The sequence below is a fragment of the Erythranthe guttata genome, chromosome 12 (genome assembly GCF_056151865.1).
Source record: "Erythranthe guttata isolate IM_541 chromosome 12, IM_541, whole genome shotgun sequence".
Taxonomy (NCBI): domain Eukaryota; kingdom Viridiplantae; phylum Streptophyta; class Magnoliopsida; order Lamiales; family Phrymaceae; genus Erythranthe; species Erythranthe guttata.
The window spans coordinates 11759351-11784022 of NC_142544.1; the positions used below are offsets into that span (position 1 = coordinate 11759351).

The 24672-nt window shown below is 31.4% G+C and overlaps 3 protein-coding genes across 3 annotated transcripts; 2 read left to right on the forward strand and 1 right to left on the reverse strand.

Moving 5' to 3' along the window:
- Window positions 1-9175: 9175 nt before the first annotated feature.
- LOC105962315 (uncharacterized) lies at window positions 9176-9644 on the forward strand. The gene is made up of 2 exons (XM_088827295.1): window positions 9176-9497; window positions 9580-9644. The coding sequence occupies exons 1-2, from the start codon at window positions 9176-9178 to the stop codon at window positions 9642-9644; spliced, it is 387 nt and encodes a 128-aa protein (XP_088683421.1).
- A 79-nt stretch (window positions 9645-9723) lies between these two features.
- On the forward strand, window positions 9724-10284 carry LOC105962314 (uncharacterized). Its single transcript, XM_012986615.2, has one exon. It carries the CDS (start codon window positions 9724-9726, stop codon window positions 10282-10284), a length of 561 nt encoding a protein of 186 aa, XP_012842069.2.
- A 7684-nt stretch (window positions 10285-17968) lies between these two features.
- On the reverse strand, window positions 17969-23392 carry LOC105962313 (protein MICRORCHIDIA 7). The gene is made up of 19 exons (XM_012986614.2): window positions 22857-23392; window positions 21743-21817; window positions 21602-21636; window positions 21411-21483; window positions 21179-21271; window positions 20994-21078; window positions 20817-20892; window positions 20567-20695; window positions 20368-20466; window positions 20192-20296; window positions 19939-20094; window positions 19722-19817; window positions 19577-19628; window positions 19350-19461; window positions 18941-19250; window positions 18744-18841; window positions 18591-18654; window positions 18337-18459; window positions 17969-18237 (listed from the first exon to the last, which is right to left on the reverse strand). Exons 1-19 carry the CDS (start codon window positions 23269-23271, stop codon window positions 18169-18171), a joined length of 2265 nt encoding a protein of 754 aa, XP_012842068.2. The 5' UTR covers window positions 23272-23392; the 3' UTR covers window positions 17969-18168.
- Window positions 23393-24672: the final 1280 nt, after the last annotated feature.

Consider the following 24672-nt stretch of genomic DNA (forward strand, 5'->3'; position numbering starts at 1 on the left):
GAACCTAGCCTTGTGTTTTATCATCTAATGACATTGTATAACCAAAGGAGTTCAAAGTGGAAAATTATGTATGAGCTTCTCCATTTCCAAAAAACCGATGTAAACGCTGCCAAATCCTTTTTATACCTTGTTGGTTATTACACCAAATAAAAGTATTGCTTTGGAAATCTATTTTTTCTAAGATTCTAGAATTGACAGCGCATTCATGGAACTCTTACATTGCACCCAAATCAAATCAAGAGAGAGACCTCCCTTTTCTTAGAAGCTTGTAAGATAACATTAAAGTCTCCGCCAATAATCCATGGCAATCTAGTGTCACTGAGATGAACAACGTGTGACCATAGCTCTAACCGATCTTGTCTAGTGAAGCTTTCATAGACAACATTGATAATAATATGTTGCTTACAAAGCATGATGATCTCCATTGTAATAGATTGAGGTGTAATGTAGTGTGATGTAATCGCTAACTTATTTTTCCATAACAACTACATCTTTAAATTAATAGAATTTCCACGGTAGAAGGCAAAAAATCCTAGTTTATTAGCATACTGTTGTATTGATCAAATATGCGGCAGTTAGGGGTATTCATAAACCCGCCAAACCCGATCCACCCGCAACCAGTAAGTTTCCTGATGTTTTTAAAAGTAGCATTCTAATCTTGACACCCGCAAAGTGTGGGTCGGTTTTCGGGTTTTAATATTAAAACCCGGTCCTAACCCGACCCGCCCGCATATGTGAATAGAAATACATTTTTTTGTGTACTTGATAGCCCAGTTAGGGTTTTTGATTTCACAACACTTCAGCAGCTTCCAATCCATTTTGCGTCTTTTCCCTTCTATCGACTTCTCCATTATTTTTTTGGTATTCTTCGAAATCTCAAATCTGAGCTTTCCGAACCAATTCTCATAGTCCAAATTCTCAACCATTCTTTTAGAAGCTATTAGTCAGATTCAAGTCTCATTTAAAAAGATAAGATTTTATTTATTGATGGTATTTTTGAACTTTTTATTTATAATGTTGAATATATATAAATATAAATATCTTGAAATTTGAAAGTGATTGTAGCACCCCCCTTCTAGACGGGCGATAAATCGAACCGGTTTATCGGAATCTTTATTAAACTAGCGGAAGCAAAGGATCTCTTTGTAATTTTTGAAACGTTGGGATGGGGTGAAAATGCAATTATCGAAACTTTGGAAATACGTTATAAATAATATATAATATCGTATACCCGTTCTTACCCACAATCCGCACACAACACAAGGCAATCGGTCAAAGCACATATCTCACGAAAATACCTCATTTAACAAAAATCCACGCAATTAAGCAAAATGACTAAAATGCCCTTTTTATGAAAATCATGAAAAACACATTTTTCGGTTTATCGGATCCGTGAAGGATTAATTTCTGTACCGGATAATAAACCTGTTACGAGCCCGTTTTCACTAAGTGGAATCAAACCACTACCACATCATCCTAGTTGGATACCGGCCCACTATATCCGAGTTGTTTATTACCCGATATTCCATTAACCTTTCAAGTAAAATCATTTTTTTATGCAACTTTTCGAAATTATGCTTATGACCCACACATAACATCACAAATGTCAATTAAGTGCCACAAATCACACAAATACTACAATTTACCACATATTTATGTTTTGAGCAAAAATCCCAATTTCACACACATAAACACACAACCACACACGGCACACACACCATGCACAATCAGCACCCACACATTCACACAATTTCAGCACACACACATGCACAATCAACACATTAACATCACTAATTATTCATCAAAGCAAGCTTAAGAACAAATACCCCTTTTTACCTTTCATTTAATGGACTTATTACCACATCTAGGTAATAATCCATTCCAATCAATTTCTCACAACCATTAAACACATCCAACAGTAATTAAAGTACCAAAATACTAAAATTCATCCCTCATCACCATTAAATCAAGAACATAAACATTAAAGCACAAAACATGTTAAATGGTATGCAAATTGTCCTAATTTTGAAATATTAGCAAACTAATTCCAAAAAAATTCTCAAACTAAATCCTAGAACTCCTAACTGACTCAAATTTCAGATTCTGAAATAAATTTAAATGTTTACAAAGTTTCGAATTTTCTTGAAATTAAAAACTAGGAAAATCCCTTTTTCAATTTAAAAATCCAAAACTCTAACATAACTCTAATTAATTTAAAACTTGTTAAATAAAACTTTTTCCTAATTAATACTTGCTGTAAAACAGATCCAAACTTTAAAAATGAGAGATTTTTCAGAAATTGCAGTTTTGACCCAAAAGTTTCGAAATTTACACATGCAACCACACTAGAAGTTCAAAATCAACTTTTTCATGGAAACCCTTAACAAATCTGAAATTCCACTTTATTAGATGCAGAAAATGAAGTTGAAAAGTCACTTTATGCAGAAATTTCGGAAATTACATATTTTACCCCAAAATCTCTAGATCTACACATGCAAGCCTACTAAAATTTCCAAATCAACTTTTTCTTACAAAAATTCTTTAAATCCGAAATTTTAGACCAACAAATGCTGGAAAACAGTGTTGAAAACATTTTTCGGACAGACTTTACAAAAATTGCAGATTTGGCCCAAACTTTCAAAGATCTACACATGCAACCACAAAAAGTTAAAAATTTCATTTTCTTGAAAACCCCTTTTTGAAATCTGAAATTTTTAAGGCTTTTGGCCAATAAATGCTGTATCTAACCACTATCAACATAGATGATGCATGCAAGAACAAGAATTTAACAAGAGCACTCATTTTTCCATTTTTCTTCAAAAAGCCCTAATTTTTTCGAAATCTTCCCCAATCTTTTAAAATTTCATGAAAACTTTTTCAATACTATTGATGTCCCTTAATTGCAGCAAGAAATCGAATTTCTTACCTTAAAATCGAAGAAAGAAAATATGACCGAAGGGGAGAGAGAGGCTTTCAAGCACCGAAGTTCAACCAAGCCACCTTGATTGTGAAGGAGATGGTGTGAGCTTCAAGGAGGGAGGAGTTGTGATCTCCCGTAAGGAGGCAAGTGGTTTTGATGGTGTTTTTGGAATAGTCTATGGCAAGAGTTAAATAAGGAACCTTCATTTTTTTATTTTGGGGTTTTCTTTGAAAAATGAGAAATGAGGTGGAGAGAGGGGGGCCGATGATGGTGGTGATGGTTTCGGTGGAAGGAGAAGAGGAAGACAAGTAGGGGGTTTAGGTGTTGGAAGAAGAAAGATGAAGGGTGTCTCTTCATCTCACTAATGAGAGTGTTGAGTGTGAGTTTAGGTAAAATGATTAGGGTGTGCCAAGTGTAAAAACATGCACACTTATTCACTAATTATTTAATTAATATAATGACAACTTGCATAAACACTACATACACACACACACCATCCGAACACACACACACATTTTCGGATATATATATATATATATTCAAATGTATAATACAAACATTAGTATATATGTATGTATACGTATGCATGCATGTATGTACGAGTATATATATATATATATATATATATATATATATATATATATATATATATATATATATATATATATATATATATATATATATATATATATATATATATATATATATACCATTCACATAATTTACCAAGTTTCAAATAATTTATCAAATAAATAAGAATACGCAATTATTCACATAAACCACGTAATTCACGAAATTTCATAGTGTTTCAATTTTCGGGAATTTAAATCATATAAGTCACATATATAATAGTGCACGTAATTATTCACGCAAGTAACATAATTAAATTCACGTAATGCATATAATCACGTAATAATATTTCCTAAGGGTTTTCGAGTTAGGAATATTAACCTCGGGTTTTAAGGTTTTCGGGTTTTGGAAAGGTGGGGTGTTACAGTGATGAGCGCCATAGTTTGGGAAATATGAGATTTTATGTAAATGTTGAGATGTTCATGATTTTTTTTATTCCTTTACTTGTTTTTTTTTCATCTATAATTTCTTTTTTATGCTCATGTTATGTAATTTATAATTGTTTTTCTTTATGTATGGATTTTCTTATCAGATGGAAAATATAAGTAATATTTTTGAAAGTCAAGAACTTAATCTCAGTATTGATCAACAAGGCACTTCTGTAGCTACTAAATCAAGTGGTAAGTCACCTTGTGGACCAGTTCGATGGAAGCCCAATAATTCCACAAAAAGAAAAAACAAATCACAAACAGAAAAGTGATGCATCCAAAACAACAAAATCCACAAGGGGCTTGTATTGGGAGCAAACAAAACTCATGGGTGTGGGAGCATTTTGAGAAGTTTGACGAATATGGGAATCCAAGAGCAGCTTGCAAGTATTGTGGTCATAGTTATGCAACTTGGTATTGCGTACTTTTTTGACCCGCTAACCCGCCCGCCACCCGCTACACCTGAACTGTGCGGTTTGTGGCTTTAAATAAGCATATGCAGTTGGTGAAATTGGTAACCCGTCGGTGTCGGGTCGATTTGTGTTTTTTTACGAAAACCCGCCCAAACCCGTCCGCGTTCACCCCTAGCGGCAGTTAAGATGACTTCATACCAAAATAACTTTGACATAACAGATGCATTCAACATAGACCTAAATTTATCCAAAAAAGTTCTTTTTATTCTTTCAGGAATGGCATTTTGTTGAGGTGTATATGCAATTGTCCTTTAAACACCAAATTCAGCACACAAGCATTAAATTCATGATTATAGAATTCAGTTCCATTATTAGTCATAACTGTTTTAATTTTCTTTCATGTTTGATTCTCAATCAATGTTTGCCATGCCTTAAACTTATCAAACACATCAAATTTACATTTGCAGGAAAACCAGGAATCATCAACAATAGACAAGAAATATGTATTTTCACCATGTTTAGAGACAGATGCAGGACCCCACCTATAAGAATGATTGTATTCAAGAATTTCAGTGCACTAAGAGGGAGTAGGGGGAGGGGATGCAATAAATTTAACATTGGTTTGCTTTCCATAGGGCATGAATGACACAGACGCAAATTGGAAACAATGTCATCACACGTATAATTGTTTTTACTTTTATGCATAATTCATATTCCCTTAAGACTGGCATAACCTAATTTTCTATGCCACATATCAGTCAAGTTATGTTGGACATAATTCTTTTGTGATCCAGATTCAGCATATCCAACATACATATTTTATATGTTGGAACCCCATCGAGTACAACTAGAAAATTTTAATTTCCTATATATAAACCGAATGTTGAAGAATTTTCAACATCCGACAAGCTAAATCGTGTAATATTAGCGAAATAAAATATCCATATTGCCGCCGGTGGGAGCACGTTGCCCTATGAATGTGAATTCGTTAATTAATATTTTTTACACCATCAAAACATAAACTTAAAGAACATTTTTATTAAATGTTTTTACTTTTTATTTTATCCCGAGACAGACATCAGCCGACACTCTTATGATCCTAAATCGGGAACCTGTGACATTCCGGTTAACTCTCTAAATTCATTCTACGAAACCACAAGAAGGTGATTTGTTTTTTTTTTTCGATATGCACGTTCGTGATTACATTATGTAGTGAACATTATCATTTTATGTAGTGAACATTATGTAGTAATATATATATATATTATTTTAATGTATAGGCATGGAAAGAGAATTTCAAGGAGTCAAAAAATGATACAATCGGTTGCACGTGGATTAAGTATGGATAATACACCAACTATATTAGAAGACGAGGATTCTGAAACATTACGAGATGTCACATTGGACAGTGGAGGTAACTACTGTTTTTTTTAAATGACACGCGGTTTGCTAAATAGATTGTCCTAATATACAATAACCGACTTTAGTGAATGATAAAAAAACGATTTGTATTGACAGATTCTTAGTATGTCTCCAACGACGACAATAGCGACGATTCAGTTGATTATGAAGGTAATAAATTTTTTTAATCTTTAAACATTATATTATTATTATTTAGTCCATAAAATTTATGGATTATTGTAATTTGTCATCATCATGTTTGATTCGATGTTACGCTATACCACATTACGATGATCTGGGTGATCAGCCGTATGAATGTCAATCGTGTGGTGCAATGATGTGGTATGTTGAGCGCCTTGATAAGCACAAAAACACACTGAGACCCGAGTTTTCTCTATGTTGTCAGAAGGACAAAGTACAACTACCTTATATGAAAAACACCCCACCTACTCTTTCCAATTTGCTTTTCGGTACGGATAGGCTGCAAACATTTTCAGCACAATATCCGTTCTTACAACATGATGTTTGCTTTCACATAACTTGGCGGAAAGGTCCAAACATCTATTAATACGGGTGATGGACCATACACATTTCTACTTCAAGGTCAGAATTACCACCTGTTAGGTAGTATGTTACATGAGGAAGGGACACGACCTAACTTCCCACAACTTTACATCTTCGATACGGAAAATGAAGTCCGTAATAGAATTGATGCTGTCAGGTAAAATTATTTTTATTTTTCGTGCACCCATTTGCAATACATGGAAGTAATTTAAGGCGAGTGCAATTCTTTAATCATATTTTATTGTAGGTGTGGAAATGGCTCGAACAACCTTGATACCCAAATTGTTGCATCCTTGAAGGATATGATCTACGAGAACAGCGTCCTTGCTCAGTCGTATAGAGGTGCCCGTGATCGATTTTCGAGGGAAGGCCTGCAAAGTGTAAGCTAAAGCTGGTAAAGAGTTGTAGCACCGATGGGAGGACTTACAATCTACCTAATCCGAGTGAGATTGCAGCGTTGATAGTTGGAGATTTTGACACACAAGAGGGTGTTAGAGACATTGTGGTTGAGATTCAGTCCAAGAAGCTGCAACACATTAGTGAGCTGCACCCATTGTACCTGCCGTTCCAGTATCCACTCATATTTCCTTACGGGGAAGATGGATATAGAGAGAATATTGGTTTGAGAGACTCTTTTCGAGGTAACAGTGGAAAACGAAAGAACTTAACTATGCGAGAATACTTTGCTTATCGTTTCCAAAAAAAGAAGGAACGACAGTCCATTACTGCTGAATTCAAAAAAGTTATTCCAACAGCTTGGAGTGGACACGTATTCTACGATTGAGTCGCAAAGATTGAATTTTATTAGGCACAACCAGGACCAGTTGCGTGTGGACATGTACAAAGGCATTGGAGAACGTTTTTTCAAAGGGGACAGTGAGGGCAAATAAGTTGGAAAGCGCAAAATTATGCCCGATTCTTTCATTCTTGGATCCCGGTACATGTTCAACAATTTTGTCGACGCACTTCAAATTTGTAATTGGATTGGTTTTCCATCATTGTTCATAACTATTACATGCAATCCACAATGGCCTGAAATACAAAGGGCCCTCAATGACAGAAGTCTCAGACCGGAGGATCGCCCTGATATTCTATGTCGCGTATTCAAAATGAAGTTTGATAGCTTGATGACAGATTTCAAGAAAGGACATATATTCGGACGAATTAGAGCACGTAAGTCATGAACTACTTTTAATAATTTACTTTACGGTAAATTCATTACTTCAAGCATCGTATTAAAGTATGCATATTAATTTATGTAATTACTTTTATACGTAGATGTGTGACTATAGAATTTCAGAAGCGTGGTCTGCCTCATACACATATATTGTTGTGGTCAGATAAGGATGCCAAACCTAAGTGCTCTGCCGACATCGACAGGATAATCTATGCAGAAATTCCGGACAAAAAAACCTACAGAAAGATGTACAACTTGGTTCAGAAATACATGATACACGGTCGGTAAGGCCATGCGAATTTGAATTCACCTTGCATGAAGAATGGCATTTGCATGAAGAGGTTTCCAAAAAAAATGTACAGCAAACCGAGGCCGACCCTGATGGTTACCCGGTGTATAGGAGAATGGATGACGGAAGAACGGTTAGGAAGAAGAATACTATTCTTGACAATGGATTTGTGGTTCTCTACAACCGTGTATTATTGAGTAAATACCGAGCCCACATCAATATCGAGTTGTGCAACCAGAGTAAGTCAATAAAGTATATGTTCAAGTACGTCAACAAGGGACACGTTCATGTCACGACAACATTTTTCCAACTTCCGTCTACAGACGCCAGTCCTGCTGTTCGTGATGAAATTAAAATGTATTATGACTGCAGATATTTGTATGCGTATGAGGAAATGTGGAGGATATTTATCTGATATTGTTGCTCAACATCCAAAGAGGGTGCAAAAGTTACGAAGACATCATAACGGTGGGTGGCAATGTTTACGCAACGTTTAGGGATGCGTGCTATATTTTGGGGCTGTTGGAAGATGATAAGGAGTACATTGGTGCAATTAGAGAGGCATACGGTTGCGCAAACGGACACTTCCTCAGACTCTTGTTCGATGTTATGTTGTTTTTCAATAGTTTGAGCAGACCGGAACACGTTTGGGAGAAATGTTTGTCCAATTTGTCTGATGATATTATATACAAGCACTAGAAACATCATAATAATACAGGTATCGATTAGTTTTTGTTATTTTACAATTTTTTTGTTCAATTTCTCATTTTGTCCGGAACACATTTGTCTTACTATCTATGCATTTGCAGGTTTGACTTTATTGGATGATAGTTTGAAGAACTACCCGCTGATAGAAATCAAGAAGATCCTACAGAGCAACGGCAAGAGCTTGCGGAATTTTGACTCTATGCCGATGACACTTGATTCGTTGATGGATGGCACGGAGAACCAATTAGTGCTCAATGAGTTGGACTACGATGTATTTGCTATGGCTGGAGAACTCAAACGATATATTTCTTCTATCACAGATGAGCAGAAAAGGGTCTACGATGCCATCATGGATGTTGTGTCGAAGAATTGTGGCGGGATGTACTTCCTCTAAGGTTACGGAGGTACCGGAAAGACATTTATATGGAGAACGTTGTATGTTGTTGTTCGTTCGAAGGGGGAAATAATTCTTAATGTTGCTTCGAGTGGCATAGCATCGTTGTTGCTTCCCGGTGGCCGGACCGCTCATTCTAGATTTGGACTGCCCATCATTGTGTACGATGGTTCCACCTGCAGCATTACACAGTAGAGTCCACATGCAGAATTGCTTATAAGGCGAGGCTCATTATATGGGACTAGGCATTGATGATGCATATACATTGTTTCGAAGCGCTTGAAAAGACCTTGCAATCTATTACGCATGTTCTCAAAATATTCGGTGGCAAGGTGGTCGTTCTTGGCGGAGACTTTAGACAGATTTTACCTATTGTGTTGAAGGCATCAAGGCAGGACATTGTTCACGCTACGATCAACTCATCTAAGCTTTGGGAAGACTGTAAGGTTCTTAATTTGCATACGAATATGAGGCTTCAATCAAGCTCCAATCCATCCGAAGTTGAAGAAGTAAAGGAGTTTGCTGATTGGATACTGAGTATCGGTAATGGGGAGGCAGGAGAGCAAAACGATGGTGAAGCGTTTGTTGACACCAGGACATACTAATTCCCGATTCCAAATATCCATTATTGAATTTTTCGCAATTTTTATATCAGGATTTGTTGAGTATCATATCAAATCTCGATTATTTCCAAGGGAGGGCAGTGCTTGCGCCGACTAATGACTGCGTTGAGTTTGTCAATGATTACTTAAATTCCATCCTTCCCGGCATAGACTAGTGGTACCTCAGTGCGGATAGTATGTGCAAGGATGAGATGAGTTCGGAAGAGAATGCTGAAATTTATACGACCGAATTCCTCAACACCGTGTCTTGCTCCGGTCTCCCTTCACATAGGTTGAAACTCAAGGAAAATGTTCATGTTATGCTCATACAAAACATCGACCGCGGGAGAGGCCTTTGCAATGGAACCAAACTTCAAGTTGTTAGAATGGGAACTCATGTTCTTAGCTGCAAGGTTCTATCCGGCAAAAATACCGGTGATGTTGTTTTCATTCATCGGATGACGTTGGTCCCGTCGAACTCTACTCTGCTAATTAAGTTCCAGAGGCGACAATTTCCCCTGATGGTTTCCTTTGCAATGACCATCAACAAGAGTCAGGTTCAAACACTTTACTTCATCAGTTTGTATCTACCCAGACCTGTATTCAGCCACGGTCAGTTGTACGTTGCACTCTTGAGAATCAAGAGTAGATCTGGCATAAAGATCGTACTCAAGTCCGAATCCGGTGGATTGTCGAGTTCAACTAGCAACGTTGTTTACAAAGAAGTATTTCAGCGCATACGAAGGTACATATGGTAAATTATCGTCTATTTATATTATTATAACTATATTTAGTCATATTAATGTGTGTGTGCTCTTTATAAGTAGGTATGTTTGCACGTGATTTTGTATTTCTAGCATATTCGTTGCATTCGCATTTGGTAAGTAATATAATGTAAATATTGTTAAATTACGGATTATTGTCATTGTTGTTTCATAATAAAATGCATTGAACTGAATTCATACGAAGTACGTGAACTTTGCAGGATATCTATTATGTCTGTTTGATTTAAGTGGACCAACAAGGTGGTGTAGTGCATTTGATTCCATTAATTTAATTAGTTCTATATATTTGTCGAACGGAATACTTTATGCATTATGTTATAAACAAATATTATGTTGCTTCGGACCAAATGTTTTTATTTAACAACATATTTACTTATATTAGTTTTATATTTATTTTGAAATATTTTTCTTTACGACCCTAAATTGTTGAATAGCATATTTGTTCTCGAAGGTGACCACCGTGCATCGCACGGGTGAAATACTAATACTAATACTAATACTAATACTAATACTAATGTTAATGCTAATACTAATACTAATGCTAATACTAATGCTAATGCTAATACTAATACTAATACTGATCTAATAATAATACTAACACTAAGATACATTGGTTCATTTTTAATTGCACACTTGGACAAAATATGCATTTTACATGGGTTCATCTTTTTTTCACATGGCCACATTTGATCAATATTTCTATTTATTCATTCACATATTTTTTATTTCCGAAAACACATACCGACCAATTCATCAATTAACAATTATTATGATTTGCTTAATTTATTTTCTCTGAGTTCGGGAGAAAATCCAGAAATTAATGATCAAAGGATACCATATAACATTTATTATAAATTAGGTAATTTGATTCCTAAAATTTGGCAACAAATCAGAAAATTAATCACCAAAATATGGCACGCATTAATCATATACTCCATAAATAAGCAATAAATAGAACTAAATACAGTTTCCACCCTTAAAGTATAGGGGTGGTAACACTTACCCCCTTAAAGTTACAAATGTAACACTTACCCCCCTCATTAATGAATTAGAAGGTAAAACTTTGACTTTGAATATGTGGCATTTTTTCTTCCCAAATTATCCTTCTAGCCATTATATAAATAATGAATATGTAATAATAAAAAATTCGGCAACTTTGCAAAAACTTAATTTTATTATTTCAATATTGTAAATTTACGAATGAAAAAAATTGAATTTTAGTTTCATTTTTGTTTTACCTTGTGTTCATTTGTAGCTAATAAAAAGTTAAACAATTATTCGAATTTTAATAATAATTTTATAGTTTATATAGTTATATTAATGCGTATATGACTCTAATATAATCATCCGACTTTTTACTTTGAGAATCACAAATTCAAAAGTTAATAAGAAATCATAATTTAAACGTCTAAATATTTAAATATTTTTTTATTGAAATTTATATTTAAGTAACTGAAATAAATTTTCAAATCAATAATTATTATAAAAAAATTGGACGTTTAAGTCTTGAAATTATTTTTTTTTTGCAAATGTTTAACGTATTTTAAATATTTTTTAAAAAATATTGAGATTTTTATTTATATTAGGGTCTATAGTAATTAAAATGTGGGGTTCAACATAAATCAAAATATTTTTTTAATAATTATTACATTTTATAAAATTTAGTTTTTGAAATATTATTGAAAATATATTATTATATGCATTAATATAATGGCTAGAAGGATAATTTGGGAAGAAAAAATGCCACATCATTCAAAGTCAAAGTTTTATCATTAAATTCATTAATGAGGGGGTAAGTGTTACCAGCCCTATACTTTAAGGGTGCAAACTGTATTTAGCCCCAATAAATATTGAGTGAATTCACATTTTAGGTAATAAGTAGGGGTGGGTTTTTTTTACCAAATTGCCCTACCAACCCGTTGCCCTACCGAGTCCTACCGATTCTCTACCGAAATATTTCTACCGAATTATTACCGTACCCTACCGTACCCTAACGAAATGTTTGGGTAGGGCAACGGCACTCAATATTATTCAAATGGTATATTGCCCTACCGTACCGAAATATTATTAATAAATAAAATTTTATTTTAATAATTCATATATCATATTTAAAAAGTTAATATAGTATCCTAATTAACTACTATTAGTTAAAATTAATTATACTCTTTAGATATGTCAAAACTATTTTAAGTTGCTTTCATTAATAATGATATAATTGACGTTAAAAAAAATTATGTTATAATTTTATTTAAGAAATATTTTATATTGGGTAAATTAAGAACATATATTTAGAATACTTATATTTTAAAAAACTAGTTTTGTACATTTTAAACATGTATACCTTGAATTGCTTTGAAAAAATGATATTCAATTTAGACTTAAATAGTAGATAACATAAATTGGTAATTATCATTACCATACCCTACCGTACCGAACTTATGGTATACCGAATTTCGGTATACCGAACTTTTTGGTAGGGCAATGGTAATGGATTTTATAATACCGAAAGTTCGGTAGTGGTAGTGATTCGACGGGTTTGGTACGGTTGCCCTACCAAACCCACCCCTAGTAATAAGCAAGTAAGAAAATCAGGTATATTAAATAGTAACTTATTAAATATTTAAGGGCGAATGGCAAAAATATCCATCACAATGGACTTAAATGCACATTGGTAAAAAAAGAACAGTCTTTCAATAAACTCATCCCCATGTCTTTAGTCTGAAATACGCTCCATAATATAATTCTTATCAGTTACATACATTATGCTCTAACTTGCTTAATATTACACATTGACCCCGGATTTAAACAAATATATCACATTAACCTCAAAAATAATATTGTTATGAAAAAATATTTTTTTTCTGAATTTTTTTTTCGGCCAGATTACGGCGTTGACCGCTCCGGCGTTGATTTTTTTTTCTTTTTTTTTTTTGAAAACATTTTTTTTCATAATTTTTTTTCCGGCCGGTCAACCACTGTTGACCGCCGGTCTCCGACGTTGACTTTTTTTTTTCTCGAATTTTTTTTCTTAGAAAAAGATATTTTAATTAATATTACTGTCTTGACTACTAAATTACTGTCTCAAACAGTAATATTACTGCCAAACAGTAATATTATTAATATTATTTTCCCGAACAGTATTATTATTAATATTACTATCTGAGACAGTTAAATTACTGTTAGGGACAATAATTTAGCAGCCAAGACAATAATATTAATTAAAATAATTCTGAAGAAAAAAAAAAGTCAATTAACAGTTAAATTACTGTCTCTGATAGTTAAATAACTGTTGGAGATAGTAATTTAGTAGCCAAGACAGTAATATTAATTAAAATATTTTTTTAAGAAAAAACCAAATTTAAAAAAAAAAAAAAAAAAAAAAAAAAAAAAAAAAAAAAGTCTACTCTGGAGACAGGCGGTCTCCGGTGGTGGCGGGTCACAATTGGGGTCAAAATTGAAATTAGGGTTAAAATTGGTTAATTGATGAAATTGGGCTAAATTGGGGTGTAAATCATGAAATTGGAGTTGAATTGGATTTCAATGAATTGGGGGTAATTTTGGTATATATAAAAGGATTTTCCTTATTTGCAAATAAGTTTGAATGAACTGGATTTATTTGAAAGACAAAAAAGTTGAATATCCCTCTTTTAATTAAGTACCTTTGTCATGGGCCTATTTGCCATTTCTCCAATATTTAATTACTTAAACAAATAAGGGGGACTCTGTACATATTGGAAAAGGAGGTGGATCCACTCTTATTACACCCAATGATTTTCTCTAATAATCTCTTATTTTAATTGTCATAATATAAAAATTCCTCGAGATATTATATTCAAAATTGATTCGGACGACAAAATACTTTAGCCTTTGTAGAATTTAATCGCGGATTTAAACGGTAATTCTCTCAAATAAAAGTAAATAAGTAGAATAGATTTATAGTGGTTTAAAATAAATAATTTCAAGTTTGTTACTTTCTTAAATAAAATCAAATAAATAAAATAGATGAAGTATATTATAAAATAAATAATTTTAATTTTGTTACTCTTTTTAGATAACACATCTATAGTATTTTTCAGTAAAAACACATAACATTTCTACTATTTTATATAAGTCTTTAATTCAACGACTAAAAAAATGAAGGAAACAGTTAAGTAAATAGGAAAATCGTTACAATATAGCAAATGAATAATCTAATACAATAAATGAAAAAACAAATAAGCGTAATTGTACCCAAGCACATGGTGCTAAAATAAGAAAACAATTGTATGCTTATAATAAAAAACAAAACAAAAAAATGTTAATTTATTATTATTATTATTATTATTATTATTATTATTATTATTATTATTATTATTATTATTATTATTATTATTATTATTATTATTATTATTATTATTATTATTATTATTATTATTATTATTATTATTATTATTATTATTATTATTATTATTATTATTATTATTATTATTATTAGTACTAGTACTACACCCGTGCGATGCACGGGGTATTCATCGTAAAACAAATATTGAATATTAAAAAAGGTTCTCGAAATAGTAAGATTAATTGTTGATATGTAATCCAAAAAAATATTAAAGAAAAATAAGTAATTGGTATTGTGGAAGTGATGAAATAAGCTGAAATAAATGAAAATAAGGTTTAAATTTTCACAACAAAGAGCGAATATATCGTTGGTCCCAAATTTTAACAACCACAATGACATATGAACGTTCAAATATTGAATTTGATCCAAACACTCAATGTTATTTTGTTTGATACCAACCTCCCTACACGCATGGAACGAATCCAATACAATGCAATTGACCTTCATATGTTGTACAATGGTCATACGAAATATATAAATTGTTACAAAACAATATAAATATAACTGTTTAATGGCATACAATCATTGTAAAAAAATTACCTTCATGATATATAGTGAGCGAAGTCCATAGCAAGTTCGTAGTACAATTAAAATAAACCTACAAATGAGGAATAACAAAACATATAAACAATAGATAACTAATATATCACCCGTGTGATGCACGGTGATAATTTAAAAAATAAAAATACATTTTAGAAAAAATAATTTACTATAAACTTCAATATTTGATATATATATATATATATATATATATATATATATATATATATATATATATATATATATATATATATATATATATATATATATATATATATATATAAATCGTTGCTCTTATCAACTTTTTAAAATTATTCCGTTTGATCTAAGTACCGAATAAAATAAAATAATGGATAAAAATATTAAATGTGATATTAAAAATATGATACATCATCGGATACAAATATTCCAACTATCAAGACTAACACACTCGAGTCCTTAATGCAAAACTTAGTTATCAAAGTGGAGTTTGAAAACACATGCATTGATGGAACCTATCTAATTAATACCTAGCAAGTAACTCGCACATTGTTAATTGTTCATATGTAATCATGACACATATTAGTAAAATGTAAATTACTTAAAAATGTAAGTAAATTGTGCACTTTGTAATCGAATGGTGGTAGATAAAAATGAAATGAACATTGAGGGTTTATATAGTATTGAAAATGAACTTAATTCTATGGATAAATTAAAAATTCAAAAGATTTATATATTAGTAAATGAAATCAAATCAAACAAATAAAGGAAACAACCCAAAAAAATAAAATAATAACTTGTGGAAAAAAATCTTGCAATATAAAATCATTAAATATGAAGATACAATTTTTATTTTTTACCATTGAATTTTGAATTAAAGTGTAACTTAAATCAACCAAAGATGATATGAAGGAATCTTGGAATATTAAACATTCCTTTGTATTGGTGATTTGATATTTTATTTGAAATAGTAATTGACAAATATAATGCATAATCAAATGTATAATTCGAAACATATTATAATATTAAATAGTGTATTCGAAATATACTGACAATCTAATGCATTTAGATTGTTAACATATATTGCATTTAAATTGTTAAAATATACTGTATTTAAATTGTTAAATTTTAAAATTTCTAAATAATTGGGTGATGACGATTGACGAGGGATTATGTGTATCCACGAAAGAATACGGATTAGATTCCTATACCATATGGCATTAATACAATACTGACATTATCTTCTTCTTCTACCATATAATAATAATAATAATAATAATAATAATAATAATAATAATAATAATAATAATAATAATAATAATAATAATAATAATAATAATAATAATAATAATAATAATAATAATAATAATAATAATAATAATAATAATAATAATAATAATAATAATAATAATAATAATGATAATAATAATAATGATGATAATAATAATAATAATGATAATAATAATAATAATAATAATAATAATAATAATAATAATAATAATAATAATAATAATAATAATAATAATAATAATAATAATAATAATAATAATAATAATAATAATAATAATAATAATAATAATAATAATAATAATAATAATAATAATAATAATAATAATAATAATAATAATAATAATAATAATAATAATAATAATAATAATAATAACAACAACAACAACAACAACAACAACAATAATAATAATAATAATAATAATAATAAGAATAATAATAATAATAATAATAATAATAATAATAATAATAATAATAATAATAATAATAATAATAATAATAATAATAATAATAATAATAATAATAATAATAATAATAATAATAATAATAATAATAATAATAATAATAATAATAATAATAATAATAATAATAATAATAATAATAATAATAATAATAATAATAATAATAATAATAAGAATATAAATAAACAAATATGGTATAGTAAAAATAATATACAAAAAAATAGTGTATATTTATTAAATAGTTCAATTAAAAAATAAAACTTTTTTTTTTATTATTTTTAATGGAATGGATATTCGAATATTCCAAAATATTGAAAAAAACAACAACAACAACAACATATTCCTTTATTTAATATTTTAGTATTTAAAAAAAATATTTTTTTATGAAAATTATTTGAATATTCGTAAAAAAATTGAGTTTCATGAATTTTTTTCAATAAATATATTTTGAAATACTGAAAATATAAATAAGATTTTTTTATTTCAAATTTATAAAATATTAACTTTGGAAATAATATATATACATGTGGTAATTATTAAATGATTGTGTAAATGTGAAATATGAAAGAACTTAAAAACATCCCTAAATAAAAATGCCACATAATCAATTGAAGAATCCACCTCATCAATTGAACTCCAATTAAGCAATTTTGACAAATGGCATCATCATTTGCCACATGTCAATCATTGAGGGCATAGATCATCTTTTTATATTATATATAGATTATTTTATTTTATTTATATTATTTTTTTGGTCAAAGGACGTGTGCATATATTCATCTACTAACTAGAATCTCCACTGTATAAGTCCAAAATAAGGGGTGTCTAGCCAATTTCCTAAATTCTCTATTGTATAAATAAATTATATACAAAAGTCATTAATGTAGATGCAACAGTTCATATTAAAGACAAGATTTTTTTGTTTTTTGTCACGCAATTTAATTTCGCACTTGTAACAATATTCATATAAAACTATTGCATAAGAATTAGTAGTAAGAAGCGAAAAAATTCAAGCTTTATATTTGTCATCTGAATACATATATGTATGTACATATTTTCGGATAGTTGTGAATTAGAAATATAAGCATACACCTCCGTGCATCGCAAGGGTGAATATAATAATTAAACAAATCTAACTATAAGTTCATAGCATAAAATTCAAGACGCTTTTAAATTAGGGTCGTTAGTAATCGCATGTGGAGCTTGTCGTCAAAACCGGCCTTGGGCCTCCAACATCTTTACTTTTCTCAGTAATCCTTCAATAGTTTCAGTAGCCTCCTGCAAAAAGAAGAAAAGAAAAAAAGAATTAACAAGAGCACAAATAAACATCGATAATCGACATTGTCACTATATATAATTATATATACACACACACACCTTTAATCTTCTTTGCATATGTTGTTGCGCTTGTTCTCGTCGATTTCTTTCTTCTTCAAAAGAAGTCACAAACTTTTCTTGTTCTTGATCCATTTGTTGCATAATATCCGTTGCATCTTGAAGCTGAAAACGGAGAATATTTACATCATCACCTCTCGATATATACATTGAAAAGAAAAGAAACGATAAACCAATCAACCTACTCGTGTAATTGAGATATTACATTATCTCACGATAAAAATCAAATTAATTACCTGGTTTTTCAGCGCCGTGTTCTTGTCCTCTTCATTTTGCAAATCATGCAATGCATTCGTCAAACTGCAAATACAAAATCAAGGGCTCAAAATATATTATTAAGAAAAACGCCGACATAGATTCCCATTGCATTAGTAGTTTAGTTACGATACCTATTTCTCAAGTTTCGATTCTCGTCCATCAACTTAAGAACCATTTCAGTAAGTGAAGAGAACGGCGGTGTAGGTCCAGCTTTGTTGACATCTTCTATCTATATATTTTTTTCAACATACCGAAAAATAATTAAGATAATTAGTAAATGCATGAGAAGCTGAAAAATTAAATCAAAAAACACGATTTCGTTTATTACCTTGACAAGCATGTTCGAAGGTTGAGCATCTTGTGGTGGAAACATTGATTCAGGCGCCACTCGTAATGGAGAAGAAGAAGACGAGGTGTTATGATTTACAGCTGGCTGTGCCTCAAACCGATTTCTCTCTCTAACAACAGGCGATGATTTTTGGCCCTTTTTGCCGTTCGATTTCGGGGCCAACGTTGTATTATGTGTGGAGTTCGACTTATCGTCAGCATTAGGCGGTGATGCTTCTTCTTTCTCGGGGGAAACGGGCTTCTTTGAGTGACGCCTTTGAGCGTAACCAATCAGGTGGCAATTTGTAGACCTGTTAGATAAATTATATATTTTTTTTCCAAATCAGTAAATTATATATATTCACTAGATTATAAGAAAAATAAAAATAAATTGAAAAAGGAGAACAAACCAATAAGTCTTCTGCAAATGTATCAGTCTAGCCTCGAGTCTAGAAAGCGCAGTTGTGCGCTCAAATCCCTGTTTATCGTGTGCCGGCTCGACAAAATTCGCTTCCAAAACACCTTAAAAAAATACGTAAAGCGAGAAATATATAAGATGTAATTATCGTTTTTTTTAAATCCACATGATTATATTTTATATAACAAATGTAAATCAAAATACTCGTAAAAATAATACCTACGACTCCTCGACCGTCACTTCCCGAGGCGTTCCACAGCCTCCAAAACGGCTGATTTTACAAAAATAAAATAAAATAAATTATATTGATTACGAAAAAATTAAAGAAAAATAAAGAGAGTAGAAAGTTAGAAACAAAACTAACCCTAATAAGTCTGTTCATATGATATACATTGAACCCTTGAACATCAATATGATGTCCTGCATCTTTAATAAATCCAAGTGTTACAGCTGCAGACATCTGTTGCAACAATATAAGATTAAAAAAAATATAATTAATTAAATAATTATGAGCCCGTTTTTGCGTATAGCACGAAAGATTAGGGGGTGGTAAAATAATATTAATTAATATTTTTAATTACATTGGGATCTTTGGATGATGCACAAGCTACCGGCTTGTAAACATGCTTTTGAGGGTGAATCAAATCATCAACTATGTCGTGATATTCGACTTCCTTTCCTCGTAAGATGATCGAGAAACCAGGTGGAATCCTACGGTACAAAATCGACGCGTAGCTCTGTATAAAAAAAAACATGTAATAACAATTTAATTAACAAAGTTTATAAAAGAAGGAAAAATCAAATTAACGAGAAAAACGAGTATTATATTTGTACCCGCAACGAGTGTCGATAAGTAAGAAACCGCCTAGAGCTTGGGTGGTCATTTGCTATTGTCATTAACTTCTTGTCATCTCTGTTGCCAGCTCTAGTTTGAATGTCCTGAAATAAAAAAAAAAAAAATTATAATTATGAAAAATAATTAAATAGTATTCGAGTATGAAAAAACGTACATTTTGATCGGCCTCGAAATCGAGTTCTAGTAATCCTTCGTCGTCCTCCCAGAGATTATAGATTACGATACGTGTTCCTTGATCTTCCAAGAAATTAAACTAGACAAAAAATTAAGCGTACAATTAGTTAATAGAAGTTATAAGCTATAGTCGTAATATAATAATATATATATCAAACTTCGGAAAATCGAAATAGTACCTGTCCTACGAGTTCTTCTTCGCTATCATACGGAGACCATTGCACGACGGTTTCAAGATTTCTTTGCCAGCATTCGTCGGATGATTTCAAACGCTTGTTCCATGTTTCTCCCGTTTTCTCATAATCGACCTAAACAATCAAATAAACCACATCATAAATCCGTGCAACACGTTTTCCTATATATATTAGTTACGTATTTACAGTTTGTCCATAAGAATAAATTGTTAATAGACCAGCAAATTAAACTCACAATCGGAACTATTATATCTTCCTTCCCGGTATTCTGCAAGAACGTAAACGACAGCAATCCGATGCTTTGTGTTGTGCTACAAGGCAAAAAAATATATATAAACATCGATAAATATAATCGCCCCATATTTCGATTGTCATTAAAAAATCGGGAAAAAAAAAAAAAAAAAAAAAGTACCTTAGCCCGTACTTTCCCCGACAGCGCGAGAAAACAATCACGTCTGCTCCGAGCCTCATGCTACTAGTCTTGAAACCATTTCCATCTGTCGAAATGAAACGAAATATTTGTTGATGTCATTATAATTAATTTATTATAGATGAATGATGCCTTCGTAAAAGAATGTTAGTTGACCGACGACGTACATTGACCAATAGTGTTTGCCATCTTGCTTTTTGCAGAATACCCGAGCGACATGCACTGCCGCATCTTATCCGGAGTCATGCCGCCACCGTTATCTGCATATCCATAATTATTATAATTAGTAGCCACAAAAATAGAATTAAACTAATATAGTATAACACATTGCAAGATTAACTTGTAATTTGGCAATTAATTAAAAAAAAAAAAAAAAAAAAACAAAGGATTATTTAATACCTTGAACAACCAACATCTTAGTATTGGCTTTCATAACCATATCAACATTGACATAGGTAGCTCCATTACACACCTAAATTAATTTAATGAATATATATATAACATCAAAAATTTGTTGATATACGAAGCAAAATAAATACAACAATTACAAAAATAAAATATAGTCAAGGCCACTGTAATGAAACAAGTACCTCGTCCAAGGCATTGTCTAGAAGCTCAGCAAAAGCTGAAATAAATAAAAAGAAATTCACAGTTAGGGGATACATTAAAAAAAAAAATCAAATAAATTATTATAACTATATAAAATAAAAATTAATTAAATAACTACTTACCTCCCAAAGCCCATTTGTGACTGGTAGCATTTGAATGTAAGAATCTAGGATGAACCCTAACGTGATCCATGTCAGCTGCAAAAATTTATTACACACTGTCAATTGTCATTACATTTAAATGATTATACTTTTACTGCTTTGAGATTGGACTAATAATTTCAAGAAATAGTCAATATCATTTCCACTTTATTTTAATCTAATGTAATATTTTATTAATTCATTTTGTCATTATGAAATATAGATCTGCCAATGTACACAAATTGAAGTTATATAAAACATAGTCCAAAGGAAGACAAATATTATTAAATAAATAATTTCCGTAGCGAGCAAGGAATCAAAAGCAACCATACTAAGCGAAGCAAATTGTAATGGACAAATAATCCCTATCAAAAATAAATGTCATGTTTTGCTTTACCTTATTCTTTATTTATTTTATTGTGTAATAAAAAAATTAGGGTGCATTTGGGTTTAATTGAAAAAAAAAATGAATGGATTTGAAATGAGTTTAAGTGAATATAATTTAAAATCCACCACGATTGCTCGAAACCGAATTCATATTTAAAAGTTTCGCAAAACAATTCCAAACGATAATCTATATCTCCTTCAAACATAAATGTAAATAATACTACGGTAAAAAAGATATATTTCCACTAAAAACAAATAAATGTCGCACTTTATTTTTTCAAATTTTATTCTATAATACAAATTGAAATAATTTAGATATGATTTGACCAAAGGTCAATCGCATATCTATTTCATGGAATACCCGCGAATGAGTAAAAATCATATTTTATTTATCTTAACCACTAAGTTCTGTCTCACAAAAAAAAATAATAAAAAATATTAATCGAAATGTGAAATTAAAATAAGGATCTAATGTAGTGCTAAGAGGTATTAAATATAAATTTAATCTAATTAATATATAACCAACCGCATAACTTTGAATAAATCTGAATGGAATTTTATTTAATTCACACTCTTAGTTTCGTGCAAAAAGTAGATTTAATACTATTCACCACGCAATTAATGATGACAAATAAATAAAAAATTGAAACAATTACTAAACATGAAATATTAAATATTAATAAATCAAGAAAGAAATATGTAAGCGTACCAAGTGAAACGTCGCCGCCGTTAGAGATTCCCTCGTAATCTCCGGCTCTCCAGAACTGCTTACAGTTACGCACCACAGCCGCAGTATTAGTGGTAACCGCCGCCCGCTTCCCTTTTTCCGCCGCCGCCGCCGAAACATTATTAATCTCTTCCCTCACCGGAACCATAGCATTACCCGCGGTAATAGGCGGCGCGGCGGCGGTTGGTTTTTCTGGCCGGATAGGATCGAGGAATCCAGCCGGCAGAACCGCTTCGACTCTCTGCTTCTTGTTCGGGTTAAGTTGGGTACCAAACTCATCTTCATCGGAATCGCTGCTACTGCTACTGATTAACGAAATTGTTTGACGGCTGCGATTCTTTTTCATAAACATGTCTGATGATGATTCAGAGGGTTCTTGTTTCATGTAGTTACTCATTATTATCAAGCCAACAAACAAACAAACAAATTAAAATAGGTGTTTCACTTTTCAACAAAAGTCTCTCCTTTTTTTCTACTTGTTTTCTTTTTGTTGTTATTGTTGTGTTTATAAAAGAGTTAGAGAGAGATATGTAGAGAGAGAGTAGGAGAGGTGGGGTGGAGTGGGGAGAGAGGGGGAGAGTTTGTAGGGGAAGAGGTGGGGTGGGGTGGGGGAGAGGGGAAGAGTTTGTAGGGGAAGAGGTTATGTAGAGAAGGATTACTTTACCAAAGTAAAGGAAATTTAATGGAACAAGGAAATTAGTATATACCAAAGATCTCCTACTTAGATTAAATTTAACCTATTAAATTTAGGTTAAATGTATCTTTATAATCTTTCCAACTTAAAACAAATATATATATATAGAGAGAGAGAGAGAGGGATTATTACTAAGAATCCTCTCTAGTTTTATTTTAATGAGGTCTTCTTTTTTGAGTAATAAGCAGTTTACCCCTAAATTAAGATCGATTTTGCGCTTTGCCCTCCAAACAACTTTTTTTTTTGCAAAATTTTACCCGAACTCGATATTTTGTTGCACGGTGGCTATGTTCTGAAACATGTGCAGATCACCTGAGTTTGAAAGGGGCAAAGTAGTCTCTTCACTTATTTTTTTCCTCTTCCCGGCCTCTAGGCACGCCTCCTCCTCGCGGGAAACGGTGCCGTATCGCTTGGACAGAATGGAGGGGGACGATAGGGTTTCGACGAGGCGGTTCCTCACGGCGTCGCGCGTGCGCTCGGTCGGTGGCCAAATGCTGAAGGAGACGTTGGGGTATTTCTCGGCGGTGGTGGTGTTTGAGGTCTCGGATTGAGGGGCTAACTGCTCGATTTCGGCCATGGCGGTGGCTGAAGGGGGGAGGGAGATCTTGGGTTTGAGGAATGGGGTTTGTTTTGCGGATTCAATGTTGTCTGACATTTTTAAGGCTTTTTTTTTTTTTTTTCTCTTCCTTTTTTTACTATGGAGTAAAAATTGAAAAAGTAATTAAATAAGAAAGAGTAATATTTAATGTGAAGTTAAAAACACAAAAAGTGAAACGGGTCAATGGGTGTGGGTGGGGGACTAGAAAAACGGTTGTGGGCTTGGCCCATATTTTAGGTGATTAAAACGACCCTCCACCTAACAAAGATTGACACCTTTGACGGTGGTATTTTATTAATTATTATTCATTTATTACTCCTAATTAAATTTGTATTAATATTATTATTATTAGTTTTTTAATAATTCCAACATTTACGTACCAATAAATAATTTTGTATTATGAGTTATTATTTATATTGTGTTATTAAATATTTTATGCAAATGATGAAAATCAAATAAATTTCGAAATTCCATCAATACTACAAAACTTCGACTGTAAATTTATG